The 18,619-nt window shown below is 37.6% G+C and overlaps 1 protein-coding gene across 1 annotated transcript; it reads left to right on the plus strand.

Annotated features, from left to right (window-relative positions):
- The first annotated feature begins 1,143 nt into the window (after positions 1–1,143).
- Positions 1,144–17,021, plus strand: LOC6572536 (filaggrin-2). Its single transcript, XM_001998607.4, has 14 exons — positions 1,144–1,574; positions 2,725–2,815; positions 11,000–11,382; positions 11,461–11,558; positions 11,642–11,810; positions 12,449–12,771; positions 12,833–13,946; positions 14,016–14,867; positions 14,932–15,075; positions 15,140–15,320; positions 15,464–15,580; positions 15,646–15,769; positions 15,831–15,985; positions 16,066–17,021. The coding sequence occupies exons 1-14, from the start codon at positions 1,555–1,557 to the stop codon at positions 16,288–16,290; spliced, it is 3,996 nt and encodes a 1,331-aa protein (XP_001998643.1). The 5' UTR covers positions 1,144–1,554; the 3' UTR covers positions 16,291–17,021.
- The last annotated feature ends 1,598 nt before the right edge of the window (positions 17,022–18,619 follow it).

The following is an 18,619-nucleotide window of genomic DNA, read 5'->3' on the forward strand; positions in this document are numbered from 1 at the left end:
TTTCAAATTTAATTTCAATATTTATTTTTTTACACCTTTTACTGGAACTTTCAAGAATAATAGCACCCGTAATTTAATATCGTTTTTTATTTTTATTTTTCAAACACTCAAGAAAAATCAAAAGCCTATCATAATTAAATTAAAAAACAGAAGAAAAAATATAATGTAAAGTTTTGCTGTGATTCGTGATGTAGATGTACATACGTTGCATATATATAAATTTATGTATACATATGTATATGTATGTATATATATATTTATATATTTAATTACATAAAATGCAATAAATTAATCAAGCATATAAAAATATAGTAATTAAAAATTATTACGTCGACAGCCAATTTAAACAAATAAGGAAAAATCAAAGATAAAACGAAAAAAAAAAATAAACTGAAAACATTTTATGCATGCGATCTTCTTCAAAACAATATGTACATCATAATCAAACATCACTTGTCTAGAATTGTCTAGAATTATGCAATTTTAAATGTGACTATATTATTTTACATTTTTGTAGACAAGAATCTTAATAATATATGTAAAAATCAGTTAACCATAGTATTAAACAAATCTTTTTCAATGGCATTGTAATGGTGAGCGGGCGATTTTAATGTTAAATGCAATAATTTCAGTTTTCGTTTTTGTATTAACTCGCAAAATTTAAATAAAATTCAATGAACGTAAAAAATAAAAAAATCATGACTTGGCTTTCCTTCACATCTTCATCAATAGCTATATTTCAGTAAATTTTAAATGATTAACCTTCACTTTGAACCTTTGAATAAACGTTATTTGCAAAAGTGTGACCAGACGAAGTAACCGATATACAATAATTGGTCGTACTGTTTTCTGAAACACACCAGCAATTGTTAAATTTACAATTATGGTTCCTTTAATTGAAGATTTTTAAACTGAAATTAAGAAAATTATACTAGCTATATTTATTTTATCAGTTATGTTTCAACTTCTTACAATTAGTACCTTCCCGATTAAATAAGAAATCAGCTGCGAAAAACTGGTATGTTAAAATTAACAGAGTCTGTAGAAACTTTGAAATCGATGTTGTAGCATTATCGATTGGACTACCAATCGAAAACAGCTGACGCTTACAGTTGGTTAACAGCGGCGGCGGCGTGTGAATGCAAGGCGGATGAAATATTTTTAATTATAAACACGGACACATAAATAATTGAAAAAAGAAAATGCATTTGTGCAAGCGAAAAGCAAAGCGAAAATATGGCCTGTAAATTATATCATAAATGTGAAAGTGTTCGCCAAGCGTTAACGCCACAGGCAAAGTGAAAAAAGGAGTGCGAGTGGAAGAAAAAATCAATTGAAAAAGAAAAATTGCATTTCGCTGCCCCAGCCCCCATTTACGAAAAAAATAAAATAAAAGTGTGTAGTAGTATCAGTGAAAATATATTAAGTTGTACGTGCTTGTGTGCGGAGAGTCAGTGGGGTGCATGTGCTGAGAAAAGAAGAAGCAGCTGCTGCAGAAATAGCAAAAGGAGACAGCAACGACAAGCGGCCAAGTTACAATAAAGCGTTGGAAAAATGAGTTCAAGTTGTGAAAGGTGTGTGCCGTTAAACTATAACCAGCAAGCGCACTGGGAAGCAGACTAGCAGCAGAAAAACAGCAACAACGAAATGAATCGAAATGTTTGAGTGTGTACACAATTAAATTAGCAACAACAACAATAGGGCGTATTGTTAAATGTTTTGTTTAATGTTTGTCTACTCTTCTGTGTTGGGAAGTGCGAAAATTTATACGCAGCTCAGCCCAATGGTGTGTAGAGCAGCAGCACCTCCCCTTTAAGGCGAGCCTATGATGGCAATGACAGCCGCAGCCGCTGCCTGTCTGAATGTGCGTGTGTGAGTCGTGTATGTGTGTGGATTGCATTGCTTTCGCTGCTGCCGCTCACCCTTCCTGCACCTTAACTATATTTGCTAGCCGTTAATTAAATGCTAGTTCCTTCAAAATTTATGCATTTTGGCCTGCAAAATCGATTTTCTTGCAAGGCGCGACAACAAGCGTCGTTTTTGTTTGGCACCCGCGGCCGTTCACTACATGTACATATATGCAGGAGAGAAAGAGATAGCGAGAGTGAGAGCGCTCGCTCTCTGTATATGTATCGATGTGCGTGAATCTATATGTATATGTGTGTGTGAGTAAGGATGGTGCGGCGTTCTGAGCTGCAGCTTCGAATAAGGAAAAACCGGAAAATGTTTGACAAAATATATTTGTGTGCTTGTGTGTGTAGAAAGAAAAGCCCAAAACAAGCATTCATGGGGGAAACCAGCAATGCACACACACTCACACGTATATACATAATTCAATGCGACGACTCACGCACAGGGCAATTCGGGTGGTACTTTTTTGTGGGTGGTATTTTATTTCTGGGTTTTTATTTTCGGGTTTGTTCCTTTTTCGCAGCACATCTTTTGCGCGTTTGCATTAATGAATGGACGAAATGAATGAATTTTGTCTGCGTGTGTCCCCAATTCTTAAAGTTTTGGTTGCTCTTGTTGTTGTTGCTTTAGTTACAATGCGCTGTGTGCTGCATTCCAGAGGTGCCTTTTCATTTTAAAATAGCCGCAATTCTTGCATCTCTAGGTCTTTTTAATATCTTTATTTATGTTACGTTTTCTAACATTCACACCCACTATCTTCCTCTCTCTCTCTCTCTCTCTCGCTCTCTCTTTTTTTTTTTTTTTTGATTACAGAATAGAATGGGTGGAAATAATCGAGCCGCGCACCAAGGAGCATATGTATGCCAATCTAACAACTGGCGAATGCGTTTGGGATCCACCCGAGGTAAGTGTAAATAGCACACAGATGTGCCAATAATTTAATTAATTATTTTACACATAGTACAAATACAAACACAGAAACAGACACACATATACAGTACGCTTCATTAACAGTTTCACGCTAATTGCCAAATGTCGCGTGGGGGCTAATGAACTCATTTGTTTTTATCAGTTTTATATTATATACCCTTATTGTGAGTATTATAATTTTAGCCTCAATAGCACAAGGTATTCTCAGAATATCAAGGTTTTTCAGAGGAGAGCCAGCATGTAATAATAAACCCAAGCTAAAAATAGTTGTAATCAAATAATGTGGAAAGAGAAAAAACTCTTTAAAGATATATATATTATTTATTATTTTGTTTCATTCAGCTGAGATCTTAAATTGAGAAAATCATTGCTCAATATTTGTTAAGAGCATTCAATCGTCGTTATTTGTTGCTTTGCAGTGGCTTTCTTGTCCGACTGTTGCTTAATTGACATGGGTCACTTGTTTTGCAAATTTTATAGTGAAATATACACATGCATACACTACATATATGGAAAATAATTTGACCCAGTTCGTCAATGGCGTAAACAATGTTAATTAATTGTATTTAACAAAAGAAAAACACACATTTTTCGCATAACATTCGCTTCATTGGCATAGGGTAAGAGCTTATGTAATTGGTTAAATGAAACTGGACTGTAAGTTTAATAATCATATATAGTTTCAGTGTTTTAACAAATGAATAATAAATACTATATATATTCATTGAAATGCAATAGAAACAAAAATGAATATTCTTTAAGCTTTACATGTTTTATGACAACAGATTAGCACGATTATAAAATATCAATATCGAATATGCATATGTTATGCCAACTAAAAGACATGTGCTTACATTTTTCATGTACTTACATCAAGTTGGGGATAATATTCTACTTCAATGCGTCGCCTTTGACAACTTTTGCTTTCTGAGCACACAAAACGACATCATCAAAGGCTGCTGAGAGCTGTTTGCACAGCTTTTTTAGACGCTTTGTCCACAGTTCGCCTCCTTCTTCTCCTCTCCTGATGTCGTGGTTGGCTGATGCGACATTACCAAAAGGTGTCACAGGCTAATAACTTTAGACGTCTGGCCAAAGGGGAGCAAAGCTAAAGCACTAAAGCAAACAAATGCAACAGAAACAAAAGCTGTGATGTGTCTCTCTTCTTCTTCATTTATTAATTTTTAAAATAGACCTTAAAATACTTGCAGCAGGTATATAAATGATCATATGTAATCTTAGTCTATTTCAGGCAAATTTCCTCGTTTAGTACAATATTTATAACAGTTACAACTAATATATAGTTACATGTATAATATTAATTCTTAAATTTTGGTGTATAAAGTAATAACAGGGTATTTACTACATCGATACGGTCAACTGAGTCACGCCTACTTATTTTTCTACTGCCGGAAGTAGTGAAAATTGCATTGATTTTGTACTGGGGCTCTGCAAATGTCCTCGACTCGTCCTCGTTTTGCTTGTGTGCACTCAGATGCATGGGTGTATGTGTCTCTGTGTGTGTGTGTGTTTATGTATTCCTACTGTAAACCTTTACATGCACAGTGCAGAACAAGCGGAGCACGGCGCTTGCCTTGCCTTTGGCTTCACTTGGGTGTTATTGTCCATTTCACGCAGAGATTTATTGCGACCCTTTCGGCAGGGGCAATATATGTACGTACACACTCACACACACAAAGTCCAGTTGCATGGCAGTTAAAAAACCGAAGCCTTCTGAATGCACTCTCTCATTCAGGTGTGTGTGCGAGTGTGAGTGAGTATGTGTGTATATGTATGTGAGTGTGCCTTGCTTGCTGTTATTATGTATGAGTTTGCCTGTGTTTGCTGCGTTGCTTTTCGGTTTTTGTCACTCTCGCTCTCTTTTGAGTCATCGCCCACACTTTACCGTACTTTCGTCGTGTGGCCGCGTGTGGCTCTGCAGGAAGTGAGCGTAATCTGAAAATCCATTAACGAAAGGTCGCTCTTTTTAATACACTGCTAATTGAGTTGAGAATAGATTTTTTTTTTTTAAAGTATTTTCTTGTTAATTACAATAGTTAATTAGAATTATTATTTATTATTAAATATGAATGCTATTTAAAATATACAAAATAGATCAGAAAATGCATATACTCTAACTGAACACTTTAGCAGCATAGTTTTTATCTTGTTTAACTACGACAAGTAATTACAATTCGGAACAGTAGGAAATATGTATTTTTGCATATTAAATTGTAATCTTATACAAAATAATTCTGAACATAGGTATATCCTTACTGCACACTACCGCAGCATGGCATAGCCCTAACATATGCCCTAAATTCAGCTGCAACATCGCTGCTGGCGCCGACGCAGATGTCACTGCAGTTATTGTCGAGTTGCCATGAGGAAGTGAACGAAGAATCCTTTTAGCTGCGCAATATAATCTATTCATTTGATGCAGCATACCGTGCACAGGGACATGCAGGCCGACACATGGCAATACAAGAGAAACCAATACTTACACACACACACACATGCAGGCTCACTCTCACCCTCAACTCTCTCTCAGTCTTTCTCTGTCTCGCACTTTTTAGCTCTTATGCGCCCACCCAGCTGCAAACGCGCTTTAAATTAGCAATTTTTTTTTTTTTTGGCTTTGTCGGTTTTTTAAGTTTTTGCCTGTGGCAGCTTTTTGTTTTAATGACGTCGTCATTGCTTCTTCTTGCTGTTGCCACTGCTCTTTTTTTGGTGTCAGCGGCAGCGACAACAGCTATTGAAGACAAAGACAGCAACAATTGCTGCCTCCATTGTACGTGATTTGAAAATTATGCACAGCAAGTTGACTCCACTGTCTATTCGCTACCCTCTAAGCATAGCTAAAAATGGGGTGTATTGGTAGTGAGGAATTTGTAGCTAAGCTGTATGACCAAATGCATGTGCATCTATGATCTTAGAGGGTATTTCATGACCGTCACGCTTTGAAATGCATTTAAAGACTTTATTATAACTCTCTGGCATACTTCCTCTCGGTGCTTCATTTTTCTTCTTTTTTTCATACTTTTTGCTCACTTGCCTTTGTAAAACTTCCGGTTAGGAAAGAAGCACAGCAAAGTTGCCCACACGCTGCTCGTTTAGTGTTACAAAACGTCGCAAGAGCAGCAAAGTGAAGGAGGAAAGTTTAGAGGGAACGGGCAAGAAGCGAGAAGCGAAAATCAGTCAGCTATAATGCTTACGTGCGTCCGCTAAAGCGGACCAAAACTAAGCACATAAAGACTGCACTATGTGGCTTTCAACCACGCCCCTGCGCCCCAAGCCACCCAAAATGGTGGTCTTGTGGTTTTTGGGGGCTATGCTACGCAATCGTCAAAATATTTCAAATGTTCATTATGTGCTTACACATACATACACATACAGACGCAAACACATACATACTCATGCACATCGTTGGACTATCGTTTAGTTATTCCCTTTACCGCTTTTGGCCGTCGCGGCTTCCTGTCTTTATTTTTGTATTTTGTATTTTGTGTTTGATTGCCAAGTGGGTTATCAGCCTGGCCAAGTTGCACGGCGTGCATAAATTTGTTTGGAAATTACAATGGCAATTAAATGCGCATAAATATCGCTAATGGATTTCGCTTATTAAAGGTAGTTGGCATTGTCTTATGCCTTGCATCAGCTACAGGAAATATTAAGACTTGTTGATGGGGTTTACGATATGACCAATGAATAGGCAATTCGATTTAAATATAATGACAAGTGTTTATTTTATATGTTTGTGTTTTAATTATTTTTCCTGTAATTGTGTCCCAAGGGTAAATTCACTATATTTTCTTCTTCTGTGGCCCATTGAGACATTATAAAATTTCCTCACATCCGAGAATGCAGCATAATATTATAAATCAAACAATTTGTCATTCAAATTCGTTAAAAGTTTCCCAATTTCCATATCTAAAAGCTGACTCAATCGAATCGGTTTCATATGTTGAGAGCTTACGCCATGAATGAAACTATATATAATGCCAAATGGGGTTCTTAAGCAACTCCATTGATTCTTAAGTTCAATGGAAATTGAGGCTTAAGGTTAATTCTCTGATTTACTGGAAAGTATTGTAGAAAGATTTGCTAAATGTTGTTGACTCAAAAAACTATCATTGATAATATCGAGCATGTGTTTGTCATAACGTTTAAAAAAGCAACTTAAAACTGAATTTTTAACTAGAATTATTTTATTATATGAACAATTTCATATATGTATATCAATATATATTTTGTGTATGTATGAGCTTATATATTTTTCAGTCACAATAATATATTTATCACAACTGTGCACGCGCCATTAATCCAATTAATTATCAATCTAAAGCAATTAGAATTTTGGCGCTGTTAGATCTGGGCCAACTTTTGTATGCTCTTACAAATTTTAGGAAAATTTAGCAAAAAATATTAACAGTATAAATAAATAAATATTTTTAGAAATCTTTTCCAGTCCCTGAGAAATATTATATATTTATATATATGTATATATGTATATATTTATTCATATAATTAACCAAAATTAACGAATAATAATAAAAAGTTCTATTTATGCTAGAAACCTTATCAATAAAAAACAATATATATGCATAAACATATTTGTTTATTTACATGTATGTAATAATAATATAAGTAGTATGTTTTAGTTTAAATTTATTATTTCCGCTGTTGACACATTTTTAAATGGGTTTGCAAAAATTCTTAAAATTTTTCATTTGATTTCTTTGATCGATGTTATCGTCAATGCTATTTTTAGCTGAAGTTCTTTTCTGTTTGTTTTTCCTTTTTCCCTCTCTCTCTATATTTTTTGTTATTTTTGTAATATCAATGATGACCTAATTTACAAACAACTTTATGTTTGGGACCGAATTTTTGTGTACGTTTCATTTATTTCGCCCGTTCCCTCGCGTGCCTCGCACGGTTATTCACAGATGTGTTGCTCATTTGTATTGTTGGCGCACGGGTCTGTGAGGGAGCATTACTGACCTCGGCAATCGGCGCTGATAGGCCGCGTTCTATGCTGATTAGAAATTGCTTTACCCCACGATTAAAAGCTTAATTGTTTTTCAATAAGCTTGCGCGTCTATAAGTAGCGAAACGTAATGAATTTATAATGAAAAAGAAAACAAAGGAATGCAGTGCACATGCGAAGCAATTGGAGTAATGGAATTTCAGCAATTAAAACGGGCCCGAAAATAGAAAACCTTGAGCTAAAGCTGCCTGAGTTTGCTGAAGAACTTTACTAAATACTTAATTGTTGCTGGTATTATAGGGCCTTATCTTTGGAACAACAGATAATTAGATAATTATACATATTACTAATGAATTTATTAAAGTTTATTATTATTATTTTGCTTAACTTTTAAAATTATTTTATTTTATTTTTTTTAAATTCAATTTTTTAGTTACTTGTTTTATTTTTTATATATTTTTTTAATACTTTTTTTTAGTTATCTTGCTAGTTGTTTCTATTGACCTGAATATATATATATATATATATATATATATATATATATATATATATATATATATATATATTTTTTTTTTTTTTATTTATAAGATATATATATTTTCTGGTAATATTTAAAGCATTGACTTTACTCAATAATAGTTGCTTCAACATTGTATTCCACTTAGGAAATGTTCCTTAATTTATTACATAATAAAATAGTTCAGTTGTCTAATGTTTTAATTTATACATATAGTATGTATTAAAATCGTGAAATTGTATTTTGCTCTTCTCTTGGCTTTGACTCATAGTTAAATGTTGTAGGCGTATGACTAATAATTATAAATATTGTCAGTTTCTCATTTGTTTTCGTGCATAAATATAATCCATGCATATTCATTTTGACAGATTTTTCTCAAAGATATTTTTGCCAGTGTTTGCGTTCGAGTTGCTCTAATTTCATTTTCTTAAATGGAGGCAAAAGCACAAATTCCATCAATGAGATAAAGATGTAGACCTCATTGTTGTTGCTATTTATTATTGTCGTTGTTGTTGTTGTTGTTGTTGTTGTTGTTGTTGTTACAGTCTCTGTTGTTGTATTCGTTGTTGCTGTTGTATTTTCATAATTACAAAATATTCGGTATATCGCACAAGGCCAAAATGAGGACGTGTCGAAGGCACAGACATCAGTCCATACTCTTATTGAATATACTCTGCTCCACTAAAGGCTATGGTGATATTCTAATCAGATTTGTTAATTAGCTAAGAAATAATGGAGAAAATAATTAAAATATCATCAATAAATTGTCTCTCGAATTGCAAACCAAGCGCTATTTATCAAGATATTGGAAATATTTCTATTTATAATTATCAAACCAGAGTATACAAATTTCGTTGCTTATCAAGCTAGTTTTATCTGTTGTTTTCTCTGCTGCCCCAAGTGGCACGCGCTGGAGAGGAACTGGGAGGCGGGCTGAAAGTGAAACAGATCCACTTATGCGCTGTCAGTCTATCCGACTGTGCGACTGTCCGGCTCAACTCGCTGCATGGATGAATGACTGGCTGACTGAGTGACTGATGGACGGACTGACAGTTGGAAACGCAACAATGCAAAAAGCGTAACGATGATGTCGCTTCGCCCTGCTCGGCAGCCTTGTCCCAATCAGCGCTGCAAAAAAATAAAAATAAAACTCAAAATTATGCAATGCACCCGCAACGCATGGAAATGGAAATGAAAACCAGAAATGAAAAGCCAGCCAAGTCGAAAGCTTTCAATGTGAATGCAAAGCGCATTGTTGCTGTTATCAGACTACAACAAAAACAACAACAGAAGCAACAGAAATGTGGCAGATTAAAAGAGAAGAAAACAACACGTGCCTGGGCCTGGGTCAGGGCCTGTCTCTTGGTCTCTCTCTCTCTCTCTCTCTCTCGAGCTCGCTCTTGCTCTATATGTCGGGGTGTTGGGCGTTGCAGCTGCAGTTGCAGTTGCAAAGTTCAAGGTCAGCGCAGAAATATAACCCTCGACACTAGCCCAGCAGGCCAAACAGAGACAGGCCGACTAGCAGAGCAGAAAGAGATGGCCTGCATATATGTACGTATACATATATACGGCGCTGGACTAAAAAGGAAACTTGAGTTTTTGTCAAGACCTAATGAAACGATTATCAAGCCAACGAGAAAAACAACAACAAACAAAACTGTCCATTAGATGCAGCTGATTGGGTCGAAATACGCTGATTAAGCCCGATGCAACGACAGAGCCCTTGAGTTGCAAAGCGAAAAGAGGAGAACCCAAGCAATCGGCTGTAGCCGACTGCATAATACACATTCAGGGCATTAAGTATTGACGATGAAGATTTACTTAAAGTCAAATTCTAGCAACATCTTTACAATTTGCCAAGTGTTGATGATAAGCCAAGAGAACAGAATCTGTAAACATATGTATCTTCCTTTATGAATGGATAGTAAAACACTATATGATGCAGGTTCACTCTTCATTATTGTCATAAAATGTGTCAAATGAAGTCTTGAGCTGTCTAGAACCACTGCATCCATATACCCATCTTAAATTTTGTTGAGCGGATATTAAAACTGTTTTTGCACAGCTTTTGTTCAGAGTAAGTTGAGTGAAATCAACAACAGACAAGTGCAAATGCTGTGAGCGAGAGAAATGAGGATGAAGACACGTTTACGTCAATTTTCATGAAATATAATATTCAATTTCGCTCGATGTTTGTGCAAACGTGCACTCGAGATATATTGGGTGAAACGCGTTATCTGATTTATGGCGAATAAGATATATGATTCTATTGTGAATGCGAGCTTGAGGAAATAATTATGAAAATGTAAATATACTTATGTGCTTTATTTTCTGAGGGTTATTCACGGAATTTTATTTATTTATTTTGTTCTTATAGTTCAGGTGAAATATATATGCATATATATTTAAAGCTCTGTTCTCATATGATTTGTTGGCTAGCCTAAAGGAATGTGAATAACATTTAATATGCGCATAAATGACATTTTCAACACAACACCTCCCACACACATAGCCACACACACGCATACTTACACACTTTGCTAATGCAGTTATGATATATGAGCTTAGCTCAGCTGATTCATTTGGATTTAAATCTCTCACTCATTCCGCTTATCTCTCTCTCCCGCTCTCTCTCACTCTCTCCCTTTATACAGGATGTGCCAATTAAGCGAACCGACTCATCGCAATGGTGGGAATTGTTTGATACGAACACGCAGCGCTTCTATTACTATAATGCCGCAACGCAGAAGACCGTGTGGCATCGGCCGAGCAAGTGTGACATCATACCGCTGGCCAAGCTGCAGACCCTCAAACAGAACACCGATCCGAGTGAGCGACGAGAGCAAACCACGCCACAGAAGCATTCGGTGGCCAAGCAGCAACAGCAACAGCAGCAGCCGCAGCAACAGCCATCGCCCATGTCGGCAGCTAATAAGAAGGGGCGTGCCCAACGTGGCAACGGCGCCATGGCCAGCTCCGAGGAGCAGCTGATCAGCAGCGAAATGATCTCTAGTCCACGAGGCCGTCAAAGTTTTCGGTGAGCTTCAATTGAAAATTGCCAGCAGCACGAATATTTATTTACTTAATGTGATTCGATTCGTTTCCTCTTTTGCAGCGTTGGCACTGGTGACTCAGTCCGTTCGATGGAGCTGCAGCAGCAGCAGCAACAGCAATCACAGCAGCAACAGGGCTACGGATCGCGACGCTCACAGGGTAAGTTATTGAACTGACTCTATCTACTAAATCACTCAAACTAAACTCTTCTCTCTCTCTCTCTCTTGCTCTCTTTTTAATAGACTCTTGCAATCATTACAAGGAATCGGGCAAGTCAAGCGATTCGAGTCTGTCCAGCGCTCATGGCTATCGGCGCTTCAATGATGCCTCTAATGGTGCATCAGGGCCAAATGAGCCGCTGCGTCTGGGCTCCTTGCAGAAGCATCAGCACGGCGGCAAGGATAATGGCGCGTAAGTACTTGGGTTAAAATCGGGTTCAGGTTGTAAAGGTTTTTGAAAGTTGTGCAGGCTTGGAAGAAATAATAACTATGCTATTAAATGGTTATTTATGAGTGCTTTATATATTTGGTCGACTGGGCGTATGCTTAATGTAGACATAATGTAGGATAATTTCTTTAAAAAATAACTATTTAATATTGTAATTTTAATTAAATTTTGTTTATTATTTTATTTTAGAAAAAAATGAATAATTGCTTATTAAAAACTCTCAAAAGAAAATCAGTTCAGCTAGTTTAAATTTAGACTGTGCTCTCTTTTATTAAATTAACTATAAATAAATAAATTTAAGTTTATTATTTGATATTGATAATACTTGAGCTCCTTTTAAATCATTTGAATTCTCTTAAATTATAAATAAACAGGAATCAGACATTCTTGCCGGCTGGAATAATATTCCATTTAATAGTTATATGGTATATGGTTTGTTTATTTATTTAATTATTTGGGTATATAAGTCTCCAATGGGTCTCTAATCCACACGCACACACACATTATTGCTTTGCATTGCACACACATTTAATAAGAACAATCTTTTCTTTGCATCTTTCCCGCTTGCTCTTCTGCCTCTGTCTGTCTCTCGCTTTCATCAGCTTTGAAATGTTGCAAGAAAGCGTCAGCTCGCATAATTTACCGCAAGGCTCCTCATCGTATGTTGGTGACAGCAACAAGTATTTCGATCATCAATTGCTGCCCAGCCATATGCAGGGATATTGCTCCTCCAAGTCATCCGATATTGCCTCACCTACACATTCGATAAATACGCCGCAGGCGCAGAAGAAGAAGATATCGCCAGATGCCGAGCGACAGTACAATTACGCACAACAACAACAACAGCAGCAACAGCAACGTATCGCACAACGCGGCGGAGGAGCAGCTCCCGCCTCTGGTAAACCATTTGGATCAGCTATTGGAGGTCAGTTCTTAAACCTCTCCTTTGCTCTCTTCAACTTGTTAACTATTTCAAATGTTTACAGATCGTGAGTACAAGGTCTCATTGGCGCGTTCCGGCAGCTTTATGTCCTCCTCTATAAATCCAGCCGCGGCTGGACATCACAGTAAATCGTATCGGAAGAGCAGCGCTGAAGCAAATGGCGGTGGTGTCGGTGGTGTTGGTGGTGGCGGCGTTAGTGTTGGTGGTGCTGTCTATGGCGGTGCCGCCAGCGACGATTCCATGCATGAAAAGTACTTTAAGTCTGTGGAGAATACACCGCTCTCGCGGCGCCGGCACACAACCAATGCTAGCAAGAGCCAAAGCCAAGGCACCACCGGCAGCGGCAGCAGCGGGCACAAGAAACACTCGAGCGACTCCAGTCCACAGAGTCCGATCAGTCCGCAGACAAAGAGCTCTCGACAGGCCAAGACAAGTGCCACAAATCCGCCGCCACAGCTGCAGCAGTCTGGATCAGGGATGGATCGTCTCAGCTTGGAGCGGATGTCGTTGGGCAAAGCGGCGCCCATTTCACCAAGTGCTGGCTCCGATAATCTGGGCATGTTAACACACTCGTCCAGGGGCTCCAATGACTCAACGGCCAGGCGTCAAAAATCCAACAGCTCCACAGCAAATCGTTCGCAGTCATCTCACCATTATCCGGGTCAGAGTTCATTGCGGCACAGCGCCAGCTCCAGCTTGGACAAACGTGGCTATCATCCGCTGCAGAACACGTGTGAGAAGCGGGATTCGCGGCGTAGCAAGACGCAGCAGCACCATTTGCATGCGGACAGCAGCGATGTGGAGTATGACAATGGAAACATCTCGCCTCTCTACAGCAATTGCGGGCAGGAGATGCCGCATCTGCTGCCGCTAAAGCATTACATTATCGAGCAGGCCAAGCTTTATGGTCGATATGACTATGGACGGGATGGCGATGGCGTTGGTGATTCGGATTCGTATCACTCGGATAGTCAGTCGGAGCATTCACTCTCTGGCCATGAGCCGGACAATGAGGACTCCGACGGTGGCTCTGATACACATGGCGGCTATTTGGAGCACAATTATGGCATGATTGATGACTACGCCAATATGGGCGACAGCGTCTCCTACTATGCCTATCAGTATCCGCCCTACGATCCAGCTGGTCGCGAGGATATGTAAGCCACAACTAATTGAAAACTTTTTATTGTACATTCTATTTAATGCTATATCTATCCCATTTACAGTTCCGACAACGTGGAGGCCGTGCTGGAGGGCATTGGCGGCAATCAGGATCCCGTCACGGCTCCCAAGCCCAAGCCCCGCTATCAGATCTCATACTATGACACCGTCTCCCATTGCCCTCCTTCGTCAGGGGGTCAGGGCCATCAGTACAACCAGCAGAATAATCAACAACTGTACTCAAATACGCCCGCCTATCCGTTTGCCAGTCATGGTCATGGCCATGGTCATGGCTTGGGCCAGCCACCGGCACCTCCACACCACCAGCAGCAGCAACTGCATTTGGATCCCAGTGATGCGTCCAGCGCCAAACAGAAGCAATCTCAGACATTGCCCTCGCCCAATCGTCAAATTTCCCGTCTAGTCGCCGGCCAGTTAACCAAAGATGAGGCCAATCACGGCCAATCGCAACAGCAGCAGCAACCGCCGCAGTCGCAGCAATCTCAGCTCTTGGCCAGCAGCAGCAGTCTCAGCCGTGGCGGCAACCATAAGCTGGCCCCGCCGTCACTAAAGCCCACCATACAGCAGATATTTCCACCCAGCGACCGTGCGCCTGGTGCCCCAACGCTGGCGTGCATGAAGGAATGTGATATTGAGAAGTTTGCCGCTGACAATTTAAACATGCACTCGAAGGGCATCTTCCGCAAGAAGGCATCTGTGCGGGACATGCTTAGCTGGACGGCGGAGGCTATAAGTCGCCCGATGTTGGCCTTGTCGCGCGATAAGGCCGACAAAAAGACGGCCATTGAGCTGTTCAAGCTGGTGCAAATCTACATGGGTGATCGCAAGGCACGCATGGGCATGAACCTCAATTCGGTGGCCATAGATATTATTGTAGCATCCCTACCGCAACAACAGTTAGTATACCTGTTCTAAAATTTAAGCATGATTTCATTCTCATCTTATGTATTTATTGCACAGATTACGCGATGAACTTTATGTGCAGCTATGCCGCCAGACCACGGAGAATCCCAAACGCGAGTCACTTATACGTGGCTGGGAGCTAATGGCCATTTGTTTATCGTTTGTGCCACCTTCTCCGACGTTTCAGCCCACGCTACTCAAGTAGGCGCCACACACATTATTGAAATATTCAAAGCAACTAATTTGGTTTATCTGATCATTGCAGCTATGTTAATCGCCATCGTGATCCCTCGTTTGCCACTGGCTTTCTAGAAGTCTGCAAATGGCCCATACACGTGCAGATCTCGCATTATGCAACCGTTTGTTGCCGCCGCTTGGATCGCATTGGCAGCAGCGGCCGTCGCTTGGCCAAGAAGCCCACCGTTGATGAGGTGGAACAGGCACGGGTTAGCTGACATTTGTATTATATTAATTAATTATGTATTATATAATTATTAGATATGTTATTTTATAGTAACATTTTACATGTTTCCTTGTCCATCATTATAATTATTCAAATTTTTTTAATTTTAATCAACTTGAATTTCAGCAACAAATTTTACGGAACAGTATGTTTGGCAACACGCTGTCCGAGGTGATGGATCTACAAAAGGATAAGTTTCCAACACGTAAACTACCCTGGATACAAACCACGCTTTCAGAGCATGTAAGTATTACCAATTCAGGTCAAGAATCATCCCAACTTACATATATGTATATACCTCTCTTTAGGTGCTTCTGCTCAATGGCAAACAAACTGAGGGCATTTTTCGTGTATCCGCCGATGTGGATGAGGTGAATTGCATGAAGAGTCGCTTGGATCGGTGGGATGTTCCTGACTATAAGAACAATATGGGTGTGTTAAACTAAGCTCCAGCCTTAAAATACATATACTAAATATTGTTTTTATTCAACAGTTGATGCACATGCGCCTGCCAGTTTGCTTAAGTTATGGTATCGTGAGCTGTACGATCCGCTTATACCCGATGATTATTATGAGGATTGCGTGAATACTGAGGATCCCGATAAAGCCAAAGAAATAGTTAATAAGTTGCCACAAATTAATCAACTGGTAAGTGTATAATATTTGATATCTAGTCAAATTCTAATTTCAAATATATATATATATATATCTATATCTTAATTGAACAGGTCCTAACGTATTTAATACACTTTCTGCAACAATTCTCCAACCCGGAGGTGGTTGCCTGCACCAAAATGGATTCGTCGAATCTGGCAATGGTATTTGCGCCAAATTGTTTGCGATGCACTTCAGATGATCCCAAGGTGATTTTGGAGAATGCGCGCAAGGAGATGTCCTTTATACACGTCTTAATACAGCACATGGACACAACGCATGTGGCCAATCTGGTCTAGAGAGCTTTGATAGCTATTTAAAAAGATACCGAACTATTCAAATACCAATGAGCATACCTATATAAATATATGTATATGTATGTATATATCGACATATATATATATGTGCATATATGTTAAACGTTATTAACCTATCCTAAACTTACTTAAATAGCCTATTTGTATTTATGCAAATTGAAAACGTCAAGAACTCCTAACAAGCTCCTAACTTTAACTATACTAATAATTTTTTGGTACTCGAATTTTCTAAACTAATTCAATTAATTTTATTGTATGCTTAATTTAAAAAAAAAAATACTCCGAACTTTTGTCAGCATTGTAACGTGTAGTGCTTATTAAACCAAAAAATTAAAATACAGATCTAATCCAAAAGTTATAAAATATATATGAATTTCAAAACTTGCAACTTAAACCGAATGAGCGTGTGAAATTTTAGAATAATTTATTTATTTCGCGTCTTAGTTTTATAAAAGTTCACACAAGAAGCCAAGCAAAATACTCAAAAGAAGAAAACCAACTCTCAAACAAAAACTTGTGAAGCATATAAATATTATAAATATAAAGAAGAAGAAAAGTACTGTAAACAAAAATGAAATGCAATAACTGATTTAATTCAATAAATAAAAAAAACTGCTTACAAATCATATGCAGCAACATAGTGCTATATATATATATATATATATATTTATTCGTATGCATTATATAATAAAGAAATGTTATGATGAAGATAATTCTGAAAATGCTGCGCAAACAATTTAATCAATTAGCTTACACATGTAAAACAGCAATTTTACACAAATATACACATATATATATTTAAATATATATGAATAACATGCTGTAAAAACCAGAAATCAATTGAAAAGATACAAAAATATATGTATGTATGAAAAAGGCGATTGGTTGAAGCATGAGAATGAATAAAGTTATATAAATAAAGAGCCAACATATTTAAGTCTTAACACAAATGATTGATGTATTGACGTCCCTGACGATCATTCAAAATTTAAAACATAATATGTCTATCAGTATCATATGTCTAAGGCTCTTTATCACATGGCCCACGGCTTCAATTGAAAGACACATCGTAAATTTACGAGATTTTCCCAAATTATTTATTTATTTTTTCTATTTCTTTCATTATAGTGCAAATTTATGCCCAATTTTAAAGTCATTTCGAACCGTTTGTCTACGATAATTGCTAATAATTTAGTGTCACTTGACGAAAGTTAAGCCCATCCAACGACATCCATTATCATTTATTTGCCAACTAGTGCAGACAGCAATCAATTCTGGAATTCGAATCGGGTACATTTATATTTATCGCCGACCGTTCGTTTGTTCGAATTATTTTTATCAAGGTTTTCATAGTATTTGGTAATTTGTTTAAGTACAATTCGGGGGCTTGTTTATGCAGCAATCTTGAAGGCAGCGATTGTCATAGCATTCAATGCCCATAAGCACATTAAAGCACCAATTGTGATTCATGCATTTAATAATTCAAAATGGCGTGCAAGGCCGTGCGCAAACTCGAAATAGTTTTAGATATATAAAAACGTCTAGATATTATATGGTCACAATATTTACCAGAAACTGCATCAAAGTTAATTCAAGCTACAGATATGAGGTGATCCGAAAATTCGATTTTGGTTAACGTTTCAGTTGCGTAGTGGTAAATATATGCAACAACGATAAGAAAAGCTCGGGAGCTCGGGATATCAAGCTTAAGATCAGCAAGACTTAAATAACTGGTAATTCAATAATAAAGTGGATAGTAAATATTTATATACACTCTCTCTTACGCATAGTATACATTTACGACTATCTAAATAATAGAACGTACATATATAATAATTTTCAAAATATATAATGCGTAAATGGGTCGGCCAATCTATCTAGCTTTCATAAGCTTCTACACAATAAATGCCGTTTTCGACTCGCTCAGATGGATTTAAATGGGTTTTTGATAGCACATATCAAAATATTATTGGCATTTTTATGTTCATTCATAACACTTAAATTTTGACAATGAAATTTTAAGAAATTAAAAGAGAACTGTTTAAGTCTTTCAAAGTAGTTGTTTATCAATTGCGCGTCTGTTTTAGCCTTTTTTTTTTTACATATTTCAGCATGACTCTTCTTTTATTGGATTTCTACTTGTCAACTGAACTGAACTGACTCAACAAATTTGATTAGTCTACTACTAATTTTAGAGTCGTGAAATTCTAAAAAAAAAACCCAATGTTTCTTATAATAGCCTATTAATTGACATTTACAGTGAAATCTTTATAATGAGTTTTTATTATTCAGCCGAATGGAGGCTTATCAG

The sequence above is a fragment of the Drosophila mojavensis genome, unplaced genomic scaffold (genome assembly GCF_018153725.1).
Source record: "Drosophila mojavensis isolate 15081-1352.22 unplaced genomic scaffold, ASM1815372v1 contig_19, whole genome shotgun sequence".
NCBI lineage: Eukaryota > Metazoa > Arthropoda > Insecta > Diptera > Drosophilidae > Drosophila > Drosophila mojavensis.